Source organism: Macrobrachium rosenbergii, chromosome 31 (assembly GCF_040412425.1).
Source record: "Macrobrachium rosenbergii isolate ZJJX-2024 chromosome 31, ASM4041242v1, whole genome shotgun sequence".
NCBI lineage: Eukaryota > Metazoa > Arthropoda > Malacostraca > Decapoda > Palaemonidae > Macrobrachium > Macrobrachium rosenbergii.
In genome coordinates, this window is record NC_089771.1 from 7818162 (window position 1) to 7836081 (window position 17920).

A 17920-nucleotide genomic window follows, 5' to 3' on the forward strand; every position below is an offset into this window, starting at 1 on the left:
ATTTTAATGTTCACAACCAGATGTTGGACTGTAATTGTACAGACTCAGATAGAGCTGGAAGTAAAATAGAATTCATAGATTATATGACATGTGCTGTATAAATTATAACGAAATCAACACATATTTTTCTAAAACACACGGAACATTTTCCTCAATCGACTTAACTCTATGTACAACAAACATAGTTGACAGATTGGATTGGAATACAGTTGAGGACTTGCATACAAGTGATCATTTCCCAATATTAATTTCATTATTACAAAATAATCCTACCAAGCATGTCCCTCAATATAACATTTATAAAGCAGATTTGGAGCAGTGTGAATTCCACACTAGGAATATCTCACCATTTGAATATTTAAAAGACCATAATGAAACTAATAAATTTCTTGTTGATTTCATTAGAAATGCTGCTGATAAAGCAATATCAAAATCCAAATCTCATCCAACAAAACACAAAGTCCCATGGTGGTCTGAAAAACTAACAGAATTAATAAAAATAAAACACCAAATTGGAAGACGATTATATAATTTGAATAGAAAGTTCAGTAAAATAAACAAAACATTACCGATATTAGAAGGAACTACAAAAAATTATTATATTATTATTAGAAATTGATACATTAAAACCTCTCTATAACAGAATATCTACAAAATTTAAAAGAAAAGTAATTCAAGGAAGAATCATTTCATGGCAGAAATATGTATCAGATCTCTAATAATTCTACTCCCATGCAAAAAATATGGGAAAATTTCAAGAAAATAAATGGTACCCATGTTAAACCACCTAGACATGCCATAATAAAAAATGGGAAAAGAATACTTGATCGTAAAGGAATAAGTAATGTAATAGGAGAAAATTTAGCAAAAGTAAATAGTGAAAAAAATTTGGATGAGCATTTCTGCACAAAGAAAAGCAGTATATAGAATTAATAATAAATTTTGAAACAATAGAAGATATATATTATAACAGAAAATTTAATAAGGAAGAGTTAGAATTTGCTCTGTTGAACAGCAGTAAATCTGCCCCTGGAGGTGACAGTATTTGTTTTGAAATGATCTGCCATTTAGCACCTTTGGCGAAGTCATGCTTACTAGAGTTTTATAACTTATGGCTTCAAAATTTATTTCCTAATGAATGGCGTAAAGCTATAATTATTCTGATTCCCAAACCTGGAAAAGATCCCAGTAATGTAAATAATTACAGACCAGTTTCTTTAACTAGTTGTTTATACAAATTACTAGAAAAAATGGTAGATGCTCGACAAACATGGCACATTCGAGAAAATAACGTTTTGACTCCCACTCAATTTGGGTCACAATGTAACAGATCTACACTGGATTCCCTGTCTAACTTGGAAGACCACATACGAAGAGGATTTGAATGTAAACAAATTACTATAGCCGTCTTTTTCGACATTGAAAAGAAATATGATACTACATGGAGATATGCAATATTAAAACGTTACATAAAAGCAGCATCTGTGGACATTTACCTAGGCTTATCGAAAACTTTCTGACAAATTGCACTTTTCAAGTGAGAATTGATGATGTATTGCCAAGTACATTTCCTTGGGTTGGCGATAAGGAATGTAGTAGCTTTTGCTCTAGAATTGATCTGGACCTGCACACCCTTTGCTCTTCTTGCAGGGAGCATGTGTGTTCACGCACTTCACCTTGTGCCGAGTGCTGCTCCTGGTTGGCTGAGCGGTGGGTGAAGTTTGAGGTGAAGGGACAGTACCAAAGGAAGCCTGCCAGGGCGTTATCTGAGGGTTACACGCCCCAATGACTCCCTTGGTGGCTAACCCGTCGGGATTGTTTGTCTCTCCCAGCAAGCTTCCCCTTCTTGTTGCCTCTCCTTGGGTGAGGACTCCCCTTCGTCTTCTTCACTCGCATTGTCGGGTGTTGAAGGCCGCAGGGGAGCGGACGATCAGGACATCCTCTTGGGGCCTCCCCTCGCTCGGGGGTGGAGGGAAACTTTTCCCTCAGAGCGAGTGAAGTCTCCCTTTATTGACCCAACGTTATCGTCAGGTATGGCGGTAGAGACTTCTCTGGTGGGGGCAGGCTCCAGACCTCGCCTCTACCTGGTTCCACCTGGGTCTGCCTGGGGTCCCATCTCTGGAGGGTCTTCTGTCTCACCTGTGTGGCTCTCCAGTGGTGACCCACGTCGCGGCTACAGCTGCAATGTGCACCATCACCATGACTGCCTTTGCCAAGATGCTGGTGACTGTCGCCTCTCACCTGGGTACCCAGGTGGCAGCCACGCCTGCTTCCCACCACGCTATGCTGCTGCCGCCTGTCTTCCTGGCCCTGCTATCCCAGCCAGGACCCTCCAGGATGATGACTTCAACCGTGCCCTATCTCATGGCTCCTGCTGTTGCTGACTTCCACACGTTCCCCACCCCGGTCCCTGCTCCTGCCTTACTGCCCGTGCCGGCCACTCCTGTCGCTGCTCATGGTTCCCCTGGCTCTTGGGCTGCACTGGCTGACCTGGTCGCCTCTGGCTCTCTGGTTGACATCTCCACTGCCCAGGTTGCTCCTGCTACCATGGCCTCCCTGGCTGCTCCTGCATCTTCTGCTGCTCCGTCCTGGATGGGGGACCTGACCGCCATCCTGAAGAAGATGACAAAGAAGTCAAAGAAGTGGTCTTGTAAGGTGTTGTCCTCTTCATGTTCGTCTTCATCTTCATCGTTGTCGTGGTCTGCTACCTCCTCCCCTTCTTCTTCCAAGGCTCGTCGATTGAAGACAAAGAAGGCTGTCCCCACAGAAATCCCATCCTGGGACTTCTAAGGGACTGCCTCCCTCCACAGGGGAGGCAGTGGGATCTCTCGTCAGCTCTTCCTGGCCCTCAGGCCAGGGAACCGAATCGTTGACCCTCGGGTCTGTCGTTTTGGGAGCCAAGGACGTGCAGATCTCGGTTTGCACACCCGTTGCTGCGCATAAGAAGTCTGCTTCGAAGGCTGGCACTGTGTCGGGTGCTTGTTCGCGAGCCACGCCAAGTACCCAGGTCTCTAAGGAGACTCTGGTACCCCAAACTGGTACAGGAGAGACTTCTCTCCGTACTGATTTGGGCACAGGACGAGAGAAAGAGCCCGGACATGCAGGTGTATTGGCTCTTCCTGCTGGCATTTCCTTGAGTGCCAAGCAAGGTTCACGGGTAGGTGCTTCAGCCGCTCGAGTCCAAACACTTGGTAAGACAGAGAAGAGTTTCCCTGTACAGTCTTCTCGCGAGGTCCTGGCCTTGAAGCAGACTGGCTCATCAAGAGGAAAGCGCAAGTTCTCGCCAGCCAGCAGCATGCTCAGCTCTACCCAGTCTCCGGTCACATTCACGTGGCCAGCCTGGCTGGTGGAGTTGAGCGCTCGGCTCAACTCGTATGAACCACTATACTCTCCTCGGGACAAAGCTTCACCAAAGTGAAAGAGTTCTCCTCGACCCGAGCTGCCGTCATCACCACTAGTTGGTGACTGTTCTTGGCCCGCTGCTCCTGCTGGTTCCACCAGCAGGACTGGCAGGGGTGCCCGATCTTCTTTGCCTGTCCCTTCAACTTCTTGGGCTTCCCCTAGGAGGTGCGAGTCAGACAGGAGGAACTCTGATGAGTCGTCTCCCTGGATTTTGACTACAAAGGCTTATGCTCCTGGCTCGGTCCTCGGATCAACCAGGCCATACACCTGTGTAGTGCAGCAAGGATCCAAGCGGTCTGTCGAGGTTCTCCCTCCTGCCAGGAGAGTAGATCGGGAGGACCGCACCCTGGAAGGACCTGAGGCTCCTCTCCCCAAGGATGCAGACACCCCCGAGATACAGAGGACTTTTGCAGAGGTCATTGCGCTGATTTGTTAGTACAACAGCCTTGGGGAAGGGACCACGGCCTCGTCTGTGGATTGTCCTTCGCGCCTCGAATCCTTCTTGGGTCCGAAAAAGGAACCCAAGGTTTCTGTGGGGCTGCTGTGGTCCATACTTGCCGAGGGGGTTCTCGAACAGGTGAATATTCTTGTGTCTGGGCAAGATAATTCACTTCGTTCGAACCACTCGGACAAGTTGCTTCCCCCTCCCCTGCCTCGACGGAAGTGAGTCTACATGCCCTCGGAAGAGGCATTGCCGCCTAAACAGGTTGACCCAGACCTGGTACGTTTAGGCCTGGGTCTTTCGTTGCAGCAACTTACTGCAGAAGGTATCTCCCTTTCACAGCAGGAGACAGCAACCCTGGAAGCCACTGCCATGCCAGCTCTCCAGGCAGTCTCCTGGTTGGATCTGTGTTAGTTCACAGTATCCAAAGTGGCTGCCTCCTCAGGCGCTGTTGTGCCTGTGGAGGGCTCTGCTTTCGGGGGACTGCCAGTCTGGAGGTAGAGCCATTTCTTACCTTGCCTGCCAGATAGCAAACCTGTGGGCCAACCTGGTTCTCAAGCGAAGAGACACTGTTCTTAATCACTTTGCCAGGTCTATGGTATGCAAGTTGGCAATGCCCATACAGAATGGACCACTGCTGGGTTCTGCCTCTCTTTTCCCTAGGGAGCTGGTAGATGCTGAGGTGGACAAACGTCAGGCTGATGACAGCGACCGTCTTGTCCACCAGGCAGTGGCTAAGACCTCTGGGTCTTCGTGCTCCACTGCAGCCCTGCCTTCGCGCCAGGCTAGTGCTTCCTCAGCCCTTAAGAAGCCCCAGACTTTGAAGGGATCCTGGTAGAATACCCAGCCATTGGGCAACATGGCAGCAATACGGAGTCAAGACTTGGGTAGTGGATATCCTTTGGGAGGGATATCTACTCCCCTTCAAGAAAGATAGGGGTTAAATGCTTCAGGTGCAGACAGGTGGGTCATATTGCTAATGGTTGTAGGGGTTCCTGGAGTGAATGTAATATGTGGCAACTGTGGTAAGAATGGGCATTATGCGAGAATGTGTTCAGAACCGAGAGCTGAGCAAGTGTGTCGAATGTGGAATGGAAGGGCATGTATCAAGTGTATGTCGCGAAAAGAGGGTGACTGTGACAGCACTAATCTGGGAAACTGAGTGTGAAGGGGGTTCAAATGGGTGGATCCTCCAGGATGCAAGTGTGCGTGTGATGCATGTCGTGAGGGGTTGTTGCATGAGGGAGGCTTTGCTGGAAAGACTGACGAGTGCATGAAGCAATTTGTTTTGATAGAGTATGGTAGGAAACGTAAGAAAGGGAAGAACTTGAAGTAAACTGAATGGTCGTAAGTTGTGTGATAGGGGTGTGGAGTGCCAAAGTGAAAATGAGTGATAAAGCGTGTAATTTGGATGAATGGGATGGTATGAATAGAACGTATAGCATAGATGGTTTGATATAACTGAGTTGACTGAAACGTAGGGGTAAGTGAACGGTTGGAGGGGAGGTGAAAGTGTAAGAGTAAGGAGCGTAGCAGTGATAGACGAAAGTGATTGAAAGCATGAATGAATCGTTGCAACAATTGGAAAAGTCAATGAGCGAATGGGATGGGTTAGTTGAAGAATTGGGGGAGGTATTTGGGAACGAGTTAGAGGGTATAGATGAGATTGTGGATGAAATTGAGAGTGGTAATAGTTCAGAAGATAGCGTGAATTTGAGAGAGAATGGAGGAGATGTGAGTTTGAATGTTGCTGGAAGAGAGAATGATTCTGAGAGAATGATTGCGTGCCCATGCGAACGCGATCTAGAGGACCTGCAGTGAGCGTCCGTGGGTGTTGTCGTTGGGCGATTTGAAAGAGGTGTGAAAGGTGTTGGTTGGGAAATGCTAAAAAGGGGGAGAATTATAGAGGGATGAATAAATTTGTTTGTATTTAGCATTTCCCAACGTTTTGAGAGAGAGAGAGAGAGAGAGCGAGTGTAATTGTCGCAAGTGAGTGCCAGGTTGTTGGAAGAGGGATGAGGTCGTTAGTTTGTTTACAGGCGCTGTCTGTCTGTGGAATATGTGAAGGATTTTTCGGTTTTTGAGTGAGTCTTGAGTCAGATCTAGTGCCTGGGTCAGTCGTTTGGTCTTGGACAGTTTTTTGTGTGCTTTTTGAGAGTTGTTGGTTTTTCTTGTTAGTGTGCTGTTCTTGTTGTGTATATAGTTCTATCTTCTTTTTTATGTTCCCTTGTTTTGTTTGTGTGGTTTTGGGTGCTGTGTTGGCGACCGTGGATGCCTTACTCCATCTTCCAGCAACCGAGGATCAGGGTGAGTGTTGTGTACTGTTTTTTGTGGTTTTGAATTCCGCCACAGAGTTGGCTCAGGCTCACTTGGTAGAGCTGTTAGCCAGGTACATTCCAGGCAAGGGGAATATAGTGGCAGACAAGTTCAGCCGCCAGAATCAGGTGATCGGGATGGAGTGGTCCCTTCACCCAGACATCGCGGAAAAGTTGTTCGACCTGTGGGGGGGTATCCAGTCATCGATCTGTTCTCCACCCGGCACAACAGAAAACTTCTTGTCTTCTGTTCAGTTGTGCCAGACCCATGGGCTGCTTTGGAGGAAATGTTCAACATCCATGGGACAACCTCAATGTCTACGCCTTTCCTCCATTTTGTCTGATGCACAGGGTGATCAGCCAAGTGATGATCACCCCGAGTCTCAGGATGATTCTGATGGCTCCCAAATGGCCTCAGGCTGTTTGGTATCCCGACCTGCTGTCTCTCCTTTCCGAGGCACTGGGAGAGATTCCTCCCTGGCCCAACCTGCTGTGTCAACCCCACATCGAGCGGTATCACCTGGTAGTTCAGTCCCTGTGTCTTCATGGCTGGCAGTTATCCACCATCTCCTGTGAGCAAGAGGCTTTTTGCGTTGTGCAGTAACGGAGAAGGCTGGATACCTCAGACAGTCCTCCGCAGCGGTATACCAGGGAAAGTGGTCCGTCTTCAGTGGTTGGTGTCATGGACGGGATATCTCTCCAGTCGGAACTACTGTTCAACAGGTTGTAGACTTTCTTGTCTTTTATTTGCTGAGAGAAGCTTCTCTCCGTTTCAGCCGTGAAGGGCTGTAGGGCCGCACTCAGCCTAGTTTTGCGGCTGAAAGGGGTGGATATCTCTTCTTTTTCGAGATATCCCTACTGATGAGAAGCTTCGAGAGGTCTTGCCCACCCAGGGACATCAGGCCCCCTGCGTGGGATGTGACTCTCATTCTAAGGAGCCTGATTCGTGCACCATACGAGCCTTTACGAGGGTTGTCAGACAGGGATCTGGCCCTCAAGACCGTTTTCCTGCTTGCCCTGGCATTGGTGAAGAGTTGGTGAACTTCACGGACTTTCCTTTTATGTTAAACACTCGAGGGGATGGGGATCAGTTAAGCTTGATTTCGTCCCAGACTTTGTAGCGAAGACTCGGAACCCATTGGTCCCTGACGCTAGGTTTGAGTCCTTCACTATCCCCTCCCTAGAGGACTTCATAGGTAATGACCCAGACAAGATACTACTGTGTCCTGTTAGAGTGCTGCGGCGCTACCTGAAGAGAACTCGCCATCTCTGGCCTGATTGTCGATGACTTTCCGTTGGCTCTGGCTCGACCAGGAAAGAGGTGTCCAAGAACATGGTTTCTTTCTGGCTTCATGAGACAATAAGGAGAGTGTACTCTGCTGCTGGAGAAGACAACATCGGTACGTTCTGCCCGATAGCTCACGAAGTCCACAGCAGTGGTCCGTCCCTCACATTCTGGAAGAACCTGTCTGTTCCACGGGTATTGAAGGCTGGGGTTTGGTCTCAACAGACCACCTTCACTTCCTTTTACCTTTGGGATATTGCCCACAAGTCCTTAGACACCTTTTCCTTGGGTCCTGTGGTGGCTGCTCAACATTTTGTGCAGCTTATCTGGCTCCTCTAACAGGACAGGTTGCATCTCGCCTAAGATGTACGGTTGTGGATGGGAGAATGATTGTGGAGTGACTGGCCTCTCTCCCTTCTCTTCATCCTGGCTCTCTTCCTGCGGGCAGGGAGCGCTCGATGCAGGTAAGCATACAGCTCGAGCTTCCGTTCTATTTCCTTTCGGGATCATAGAAGCAAACTGACAAACCCACTCCTTCCTCTAGCAAGGGGAGGAAGGAGATCACGACAATAAGACAAACCTAATGCTTGTACAGTATTTGCCTTACTGTCACCGACTCTCAGGGTTCATCGTAGCCTACTTTGCTTGAAATGACGTTTTTCTCATTCACGAAAAAAGACCCAAAAGTCTTACAATTGATCTCGCGTTCCTTACAACCTGATCATTTTGTCAGAGGCAGTTTTCCCTTCCTCATTCTGTCGACCAGGAAGGGCACACAAGGCATAGTGAACATCAGTCAGTTTATGGAGACTCACAGATTCTTCCCTCCAACTAGTGAGTCTTCCTAATGCAAAGGACTGATGGTTTGTATATCGTGTCGGAACAATTTTGTAAAGTAAATTGTATTTTTCCTAACTATACAAACCTGAGGTCCTTTACATTACATTTTCATGCCCACCTCATGCCATCCCTCAATTTGACTCCTAGGCAGAAAGGCAAATTGGAATGTTTACATCCGCTCTCCTGCCTCCAGATGGTAGTTAACTGCCTAACCACCCTGTTTGAAAGTTCAATGGCCGTGTCCAGCTTTGCTAAAAGTAATTCCTAATGTAAAGGAACTCAGGTTTGTATAGTTAGGAAAAATACAATTTAATTTAAAAATTGTGATGTTAGGAACTTTCTCACTGTTGAGGCTTAGCTCTCTTGGCATCAGAATTGAAAAAAACAAAACTCATTTGTTCCCATGAGGATACAAACCTTCGTCTGCTATATGGGAATGCCTGTAGCAAGAAATGAAAGTTTCTGAATCTTTTGAATCGTAATACTATGGTTTGCAGACCTTTCCTTTTGGCTTGTTTTGAGAAATCTGGACTGAGTTGTATTTTTTCATATGTGTACGATGAAGGCTTGTAGTGGACATGAGTATGTGTGAGTATATGGCTGATTTATATCACCTATGTGTGTTGATCCCAGTACCTTTGTTCATTTTGTATGGGCTGTTTGTGCTGAGGATATTCCTTGTGACAACCAAGAGGAAGCAGAACAGTCTTTATGGGCAGGTAATACTCCTCCCTTCACTAGTCTCCTTTTGGCACCAACTCTACTATGACACTTGTGGACAACTGAACTGGGCCCTCTGCTCATGATGGGACTGGTATTTGTCTGATGTCCATCCCCTACACAGTCATTGACCAAGTGCCTGCATCTGTCAGTCCTCCTGGGTTTCCCAGGAATTACTGAAGGTACTGGAGGTACCTTGGTACATACAGTATGTGGAACTGTCCTTAGTTACCATCTTGGAGCATTGGGGTGCTGCTAAAATCTCTCATGCTGCCCATGCTTGAAAATGGGTCCCCTTCCATTACTCTGACTCCTGGCCCTACATGGACTTTTTTTTCAATGATGTCATCTCCTGAGTTGTTGCAGGGGGAGACTGCACCTCTTTTTGGTTTATGAACATCCTGGCTCTTTAAAATCAGTTTGTTATGACCAAGTGCACACTCATGGCTGTTCACCCTAGCACAGTACCTGTACTGTTGTGTGTGTCCACTGTGCACCAAGTTGCTTGCTACCCATGTGACTGGTCACCATTTGCTAAAGTACCATCGGTCTGTGAAGTAACTCTTGTAGCTCTTGAAAGGACAGTTTCTTGCTGGAGTATATTGGAAATGTCACCTATTGTCAAGTGCTCCTCATTTCAGGTTTAACAGGGGAATTGGGCTCCTTGTCAGGAGTTTCACGAGAAGCATCTTTTTCGCTGGTAGGAGCTACTCTTCAACAGATTTTGAACTTTTATGGTCTCCCTTCACCGAGATAGTATCCTTTCCCCTTCTGTTATGAAGAGCTTTTGCTTTGCCCTAGGTCAGGCATTCAAGACTTCACGCCCCTTTATAGTGGGATAGACTCGGTCTCAGGAGTCTTACTCAGGTGTTCAATTATTAGACTCCCACCGAGTCTTTAGGGATAGAACGTTCTCAAGAATTTGGTGAATCGAGTAGACGAGCCTCACTGTCTCTCATGCCTATTTTGTGCTGCATTGCTTCTTTTGTCTTGTTTGTGGCCAGTTTTGAAATTTTCTTCATCCTGACCAGTTCTGAGTACAGTAATGAAGTGTCAGTTTAGAAGGAATGCTCCCCTTGTTGGTCAGATTAGGACTCAAGTGTCCTATGTTAGGACATTGTGTACCCTTATTATTCACCCTAATTTAAAAACCCCAGCTCCCTCTGGAGCTCCTCTGTTATAGTCTTTTGTAATGCCAGTATTATTCAAAGTACTTTCTATTAACTCTCAGAGTTGATGACATCAGAGTTGATGACATCATCTTTGGGCAACAGACCACCGACGGATGGTCTCTTGTTTGTCTTTTTTCATAAGTTGTATTTTAACAGAGATCTTTCACATGCATAACTGATCCCTGATCCTCTCCTACCAAGAGACACTGGATTTGCAGAATAGCATCACCACTACGCAGTAGATGTGCCTTCCTCACTGTCGAACTTCTCAGTTCAAGAGGACCTTTATTCCTCACACCGTTGGGCTGTGGCACAGTCTCCCTGTGGATGTTGTGTAATTGGAACCTCGAAAGTTCGAGCGAAGATGCAACGCATTACATGGGACCCCTTCCTCTGCTCTTCGAGACCAGGAAGAGAGGCCCAGGTGAGCAGAACTACCAGTCCGTTCAGAGATTTACTCACTCCACCCACCAAGAGTAAGTCTCTATATGTAAAGACCGAAGGTTTGTATTCTTGTAGGAACAAACTACAAATTTTCAGAGTAATTTGTATTTTTCCTAACATACAAACATGAAGATCTTTACATTTATGGCCCACCTCAGCCACCCCTCATTCTGATACCTGGGCCAAAAGGCAAAGTGAGTGCGTACCAACTGGGTGGGTGGGACTCCCACCCCTACCGTCACTAGCTAACTACCGTGATTAAAAGTTAAATGGCTGTTCCCAGCTCATGCTGCAAGTAAAATCTATATGTAAAAACCTTCAGGTTTGTAAGGAAAAATACAAATTACTTTAAAAATTTGTAGTTTTCCCTAGGGACATTTGTTTTAGAGTCAAAACAAGCTCTCTTATTATGATACATGAAATTTTTTTTTTAATGTGATTCTGTGTTTGTAATGGACAGTGCTATTGAGAGCACATTTTTACTTTGATTTTTTATTTTATTTCAGAGTATCCAAAACAGAGGAAAATTTCATGAGATCCTCGATGTAATGCAATGGGAGTTTGAGAAGATTTTTACTGCAATTTGGTTATTTACATCATATTGCCAGTGTAATACAGGATTTTTTATACTGAAGAAAAAGGTCAGATATTGAAAATATTTGAAAATATTTTACTGTAATGCAAGATGCGACAGTTCGCATTAGTGACTGATTATTTTGTTTGCCGCTACATAACATTGTAAATTTAGACATACTTTGTGATGATAAGTGTACTTGGTCTTATGAAATATTTTGGTTTTTAACTAATATAGTTGTGTTTTATATCTGAGCCAAATTGATTCGTTGGTGGTGTGAAGAGTCTTGTTTTGTATAAGAATATCTGATATGTCGTATCATTGAAAGCGGATGAAAATGAACTAGGATTATTTTGAACTTGGAAAAGATCTGGGTGCAACCTACCATTCTGTGATATGTAGATTTCGTGATAACATGAATTAAAATAATTTTCTTCAGTGCTTCCTCTCGTTCCAGCAATTTCACTATCTGGAGGTCTGGTAATAGTTAGTTTATTTTGAGAGCTTTTCGTGGATGAAACTGAATATTCATTGACAAAAAACTTTGTTTCAAAGCTGTAAATTCAGAATCCTTTGAGAATGGAAGCTGAAAACTCAGTTTTGCCTTCAATCAAACAAGAAAATGACAGTTTTGAGGATGAACATACCAAAATCACAGTTGATGGATCTGTATTTGTAGATTCTGCCATAGAAGTCAAAGGGGAGCCAGAAGATATCGATTGTGGTGAAGATGATGAAAAATATACATGGCAGCCTATAGAGAGTGAAGAAGACCATCCAAGTTTTGATGTGGAAAGTGGAAAGATGTGTATTGCAGAAGAAGATAGACATTTGGGTAGTACAGAAGTGTTTTCAAATAGAAGCAACACAGCAGGGGAGCAACTAACTTGTGCTGAATGCCAAATGACATTTTCCCAGATGTGCGACCTGGAATCCCACCTGAGAACTCATACAGCAGAGAAACCATTCACTTGCCCTGTATGTCAGAGTAGTTACTCTCTCTCAAGAGCTCTCAAAAGACACATGAAAACTCATACAGGAGAGAAACCATTCACTTGCTTAGTATGTCAAAGAAGTTTTTATGAATCAGGTGATCTCAAAATACACATGAGAACTCATACAGGAGAGAAACCATATACTTGCTCTGTATGTGAAAGAAGTTTTTCTCGTCAGTGTCATCTCAAAACACACATGAGAACTCATACAGGAGAGAAACCATATACTTGCTCGGTATGTCAAAGAACTTTTGCTCGTCAGAGTAATCTCAAAACACACATGAGATATCATTTAATCAAACAAGGAAACGACAATTTGGAAGATGAACATAGCAAAATCACAGTTGATGGAACTGTATTTGTAGATTCTTCCATAGACATCAAGGGGGAGCCAGAATATATAGATTGTGAAGTTGATGTAAAATATACATGTGAGCCTATAGACAGTGAAGAAGACCATCCAAGTTTTGATGTGGAAAGCGGAAAGATGTTCTGTATTGCAGAAGAAAATAGTCATTTGGGGAGAACTCATAGAGGAGAGAAACGATTCCCTTGCTCAGTATGTCAAAGAAAGTTTTCTGAATCAAGTGATCTCAAAAAACACATGAGAACTCATACGGGAGAGAAACCATATACTTGCCCTGTATGTCAAAGAAGTTTTTCTCGTCAAAGTCATCTCAAACCGCACATGAGAACTCATACAGGAGAGAAACCATATACTTGCTCAGTATGTCAAAGAAGTTATTCTCATCAAAGTGATCTCACAATACACATGAGAACTCATACAGGAGAGGAACCATATGCTTGCTCGGTATGTCAAAAACGTTTTTATCGTCGAAGTAATCTCAGATCACACATGAGATCTCATTTAACAAAACAAAAAAATTACAATTTGGAAGATGAACATAGCAAAATTGCAGTTGAAAGATCTCTGTGTGGAAATTCTTCCATAGAAGTCAAGAGGGAGCCAGAATATATTGATTGTGAAGTTGATGTAAAATATACATGCAAGCCTATAAAGAGTGAAGAAGACCATCCAAGTTTTGATGTGCAAAGCGGAAAGGAGGTCTGTGTTGAAGAAGAAAATAGATATTTGGGAAGAACAGAAGTATTTTCAAAGAGTAGCAACACAGCAGAGAAGCAAATAACTTGTAGTGAATCCGAAAGGACGCTTTCACAGATGTGCGAAATGAAATCCCACATGAGAACTAACAGAGGAGAGAAACGATTCAGTTGCTCAGTATGTCAAAGAAGTTTTTCTGAATCAGGTGATCTCAAAAAACACATGAGAACTCACACAGGAGAGAAACCATATACTTGCCCTGTATGTCAAAGAAGTTTTTCTCGTCAAAGTCATCTCAAACCACACATGAGAACTCATACTGGAGAGAAACCATATACTTGCTCTGTATGTCAAAGAAGTTTTTCTCAACAAAGTGATCTCAAAACACACATGAGAACTCATACAGGAGAGAAACCATTTACATGCTCGGTATGTCAAAAAAGTTTTTCTCGTCGAAGTAATCTCAAAACACACATGAGATCTCATTTAATCAAATGAAAATGACAATTTGGAAGATGAACAGAGCAAAATCACAGTTGATGGATCTTTATATGTAGATTCTTCCATAGAAGTCAAGGCGGAGCCAGAATATGTGGATTGTGACGTTGATGTAAAATATACTTGCCAGTCTATAGAGAGCGAAGACCATCCATGTTTTGACATGGAAAGCAGAAAGAAGGTCTTTATTGAAGAAGAAAATAGTCATGTGTTTAGGACAGAAGTATTTTCAACGAGAAGCAACGCAGCAGGGAAGTGCATGACTTACATTGATTGCCAAAGGACATTCTCACAGATGTGTGACCTGAAATCCCATTTGAGAACTCAAGGAGAGAAACTGCTCACTTGCTCAGCATGTCAAAAAAATTTTTCCGACTCAAGTGATCTAAAAAAAACATAAGAACTCATACAGGAAATAAACCATATACTTGCTCCATATGTCAAAGAAGTTTTTCCCTTCAAAGTCATCTCAAACCACACATGAGAACACATACAGGCAGGGTTGGCCATTTTAACTAAATGGTTTAAACCAGTAAAAAAAAAAAACATGGTTTTTTTGGTTTTTATGTTTTTTAAAAGTTTTTAATGGTTTTTTTCTATTTTTCTTTTTATTTTCTTTAGGTCATCATGCTTCCTTCACAACTTTTTGAGATAATATTAATTTTTTGGTACTTAACATAATGTTTAACCTACTAGTACATTCAAAGTCATAACTTAGAACATATTTGTATTACAAAACCACACATGACATGAGAAGTAACTGAACATATTAATACTAGTGGTAAACTTCAGATATTGAGGTTAAAAGAAATTGGTAGATAATTTTATTTTTTTTAATGCAAAAGAGGTACTGTCTATATAAACAAAAATAGAATATGAATCAAATAAACAAAAACTTTACAAGAATAAATACCATTTGGTGATTGATATCGGTTACTCTGTGTTATTTATTTACTTTATTTTTTAGATGTAATAAATAAAAGCCATTTTTGGATATACAGTGGAAAGTCAGAAGAGTTCATTAACATGAAATATAAAATCCTACTTCAGAATGGTAAGTTGGTCGCTTAATATTTTGCTTAACCAGATCCAAACTTGTAAGTCAGTCAGACATAGGTATTATGCATGACACATCCACTCAACTACAGAATCTCTCTCTCTCTCTCTCTCTCTCTCTCTCTCTCTCTCTCTCTCTCTCTCTCTCTCTCTCTCTCTCTCTCTCACACACACACACACACACACACACACACACACACACACACACACACACACACACACACACACACACACACACACACAGTTATCGGAAGTATTTCGTATAACCAAAGATTTTTACTTGTAACTAAAGTGCTCTAATTTCTACGAGATATGGAGATAAATGATAATGGAAACTTTAATTTTTTTTAATACTTTAATTTTTTTTAATACTTACAATGTATGGGTAATAGTATGCCAAACACATATAGGCACACAGATTTGCGCGGATATCATCTACATATCTGAAGTTTTATACTGAGTAGTACAGGAATTTATTTAATTAAACTAGAAAAACCATATTCCATGGTTTAAGCAAAAAAAACCATGGTTTTTGGTATTTTATAAAACCATTGGTTTTTGCCAACCCTGCATACTGGAGAGAAGCATGTACTTGCTCGGTATGTCAAAGAAGTTTTTCTCGTCAAAGTCGTCTGAAAACACAAAATCTCATACAGGGGAGAAACTATTTACTTGCTCTGTATGTGAGAGAAGTTTTTCACATGAAAGTGCTCTCAAAACACACACGAGAATTCACTTGCTCTGTATTTGAAAGCATCTTTCTGGTTCCAGTCATCTTAGAACACACGAGAATTCGTACTAGACAGAAACTGTTTACTTGATCTATGTCCAAGTAGTGAAATTCTCAAAGTACACATTGGATATCATTGTAGAGAGAGGAATTCTCCAGTCCTAATGTTAAAAATGTTAGACAGTTTCAAATACTTGAGATTACTCATAAAAATTCATGATATTTAGAGGGCAATTAAATGTACTGAATGCCAAAAAGGTTTTTAGTACAGTAATCATCTGCTCTCAAAAAACCTTATGAGAACGTGAATACCAAAGGAGATACTTTGAATCAAGGTGTCTCAAAACTGTGTACTGTACTGTATGTGCACTTGGTTCCCAAGAGATTTTTTTTCATTAGGTCCATCTTAGAATAAATGTGTTAACTTGGAAGAAAGATGCCATTCTTTCATACAGTGATAAAACAGTTTTTCTCCTTTAGAGTCACAACATATGTGAGAACTCATGGAGGATAGATATTGTTCTTTTACAGTGTGTGTTATATTTTTGTCTTCTAATCTCCAAACACAGTCATTGGTTCTGAATGCCAAAATAGTGTTTTCAAGTGTCAAAATGCACAAGCAGAGTCATTCACCAGAGATGATGATCAGTTGCACTAACAGATTTGTTCATTTTTTTGCACCCCAAAGTAAGTTGCACTGGATGTTGAGATAATTATTGTGAGCTTATCTGCAAAATCTATATAATAAAAAAAAACAGCAATCTAAGAGACTATAAAAAGGAAAAACCATATTTATACATTTACAATCCAGTGTGTTTCTAGAGGGAAGTTGTTCTGATTCTGTGTAATAGACAGTGCTGTTGAGAGCATCTTTTACCGGTGATATTTTATGCTATTCAAGAGTATTCCAAATTGAAGAAAATTACATCATATTCTCATTAGGACTGAGTACTGTACATAGAACATCCTGTGAAAATGGAAGCTGAAAAATCATTATCATTGCTGTTAATCGAAGAAAAGAAGGAGGATTTGGAGGAGGCTCTTACTGAAAACACGGATGATGGTTCTTTATTTGCAGATTCTTTCTTAAAAGTAAAAGTAAAACCAGTAGGTCCTCGACTTGCAGCAAGGGATCTGTTCGACCGCTGAGCTGTAAGTTGATTTCCTCTGTAAGTCAGTGTTTTGCCGTCATCAGTGCTTTAACGACGCTTATGGTGCCGTAACTTTGTTGCATCAGGTTACGATGCCGTATTCTTGCCGTTAACGCCACAGCACCATAACCTTATGCAACGTCAAGTACAGCGCTGTAGAACACTGTAAGTTGGTGTCACCGTATGTCAGTGACGCACTGTATTTTTACCATATGTAGTGAATTTTATGTGACATTGTTATATAACCTTTACACAAAGATAAAATAAATTGTTAGTTTTTTAAATTGTACTCATGCAGTGCTAGGTCACGAAATTTTCAGGTGTCTAATCTTGTTAGCATGTACTTTCTGTGTGATTTCCAAATTAGGAATGAATTGTCACTGGGTGACATGAAATTTTCTTCCTTTTGTTATTCAGCATCATGCATATGCACTTGTATATGTTGTTGTAAGCTTTAATGTTTCCATGAAATGTCATGCATAGTGGAAATAAAAAAGATTAATTTTTTAATTAAACATCAATGAAAATTAGGTGCAGTTTTATTTGATTACTTTTTGATATGTTCTGTTTTAATATTTTACAAAGAATGTGATACAGCATTAGTGAACATAATGCTTTGTATTAGACCGCTGGACACAGTGGACTGACTAACCCACTGTATTATTGTGTTGAGAAAAGACTTGCTTTGAAAATGATTAAAGTGCTGTATTACTGTAATCTGTTTTAAGCTAACCAGTCAGAAGTGTTGAGATAGGACTTGCTTTGTAAATAAATAAGTAATGTATTATTCTGTTTAAGCTGCACATTAGATATATAACATACAGATGAACTGTTTGCATGGATCACTGTTCCAGTAAAAATTACGTAAAGTATATCCCTTTTTTATAGGGCTGCTTGGGAGGCCTTGAAACAGTAACGCAAATAAGAGCAACTGTAAAAATATATATGAATCATAATAAAAATGATAAAAGTGATTACTGAAAAGTGTCATGTGGGAGCATGCTAGCTGACTGTCTCTGAGCTGAAGTTCTAAATTCACACACGATAACACCTCCCTGGAATAGAAATTGGTCAAATTAACTGGAGATGGCATGCAAATGAGCTATCAGGTGTTCTTTAACTAATAAGTCCAGTGCATCAGGATGAAGTCGTGTGCTCTGGAAGAGGTCCTTGTCCACATGAGGATATCACAGCCAGTAAGGACTCACTTAAAGCACACTTCCCCTAATTTGG

The 17920-nt window shown here is 42.1% G+C and overlaps 1 protein-coding gene across 2 annotated transcripts in view; it reads left to right on the forward strand.

Moving 5' to 3' along the window:
- LOC136855348 (zinc finger protein 271-like) overlaps positions 1-17217 on the forward strand; it is a 38886-nt gene extending 21669 nt beyond the window's left edge. For both annotated transcript variants that reach the window (XM_067132262.1, XM_067132263.1), the window contains exon 3: positions 11127-17217. In XM_067132262.1, the coding sequence (XP_066988363.1) occupies positions 11774-13750 (1977 nt within the window). In that variant the 5' untranslated portion in view covers positions 11127-11773 and the 3' untranslated portion in view covers positions 13751-17217. The remainder of the gene's footprint in view (positions 1-11126) is intronic.
- Positions 17218-17920: the final 703 nt, after the last annotated feature.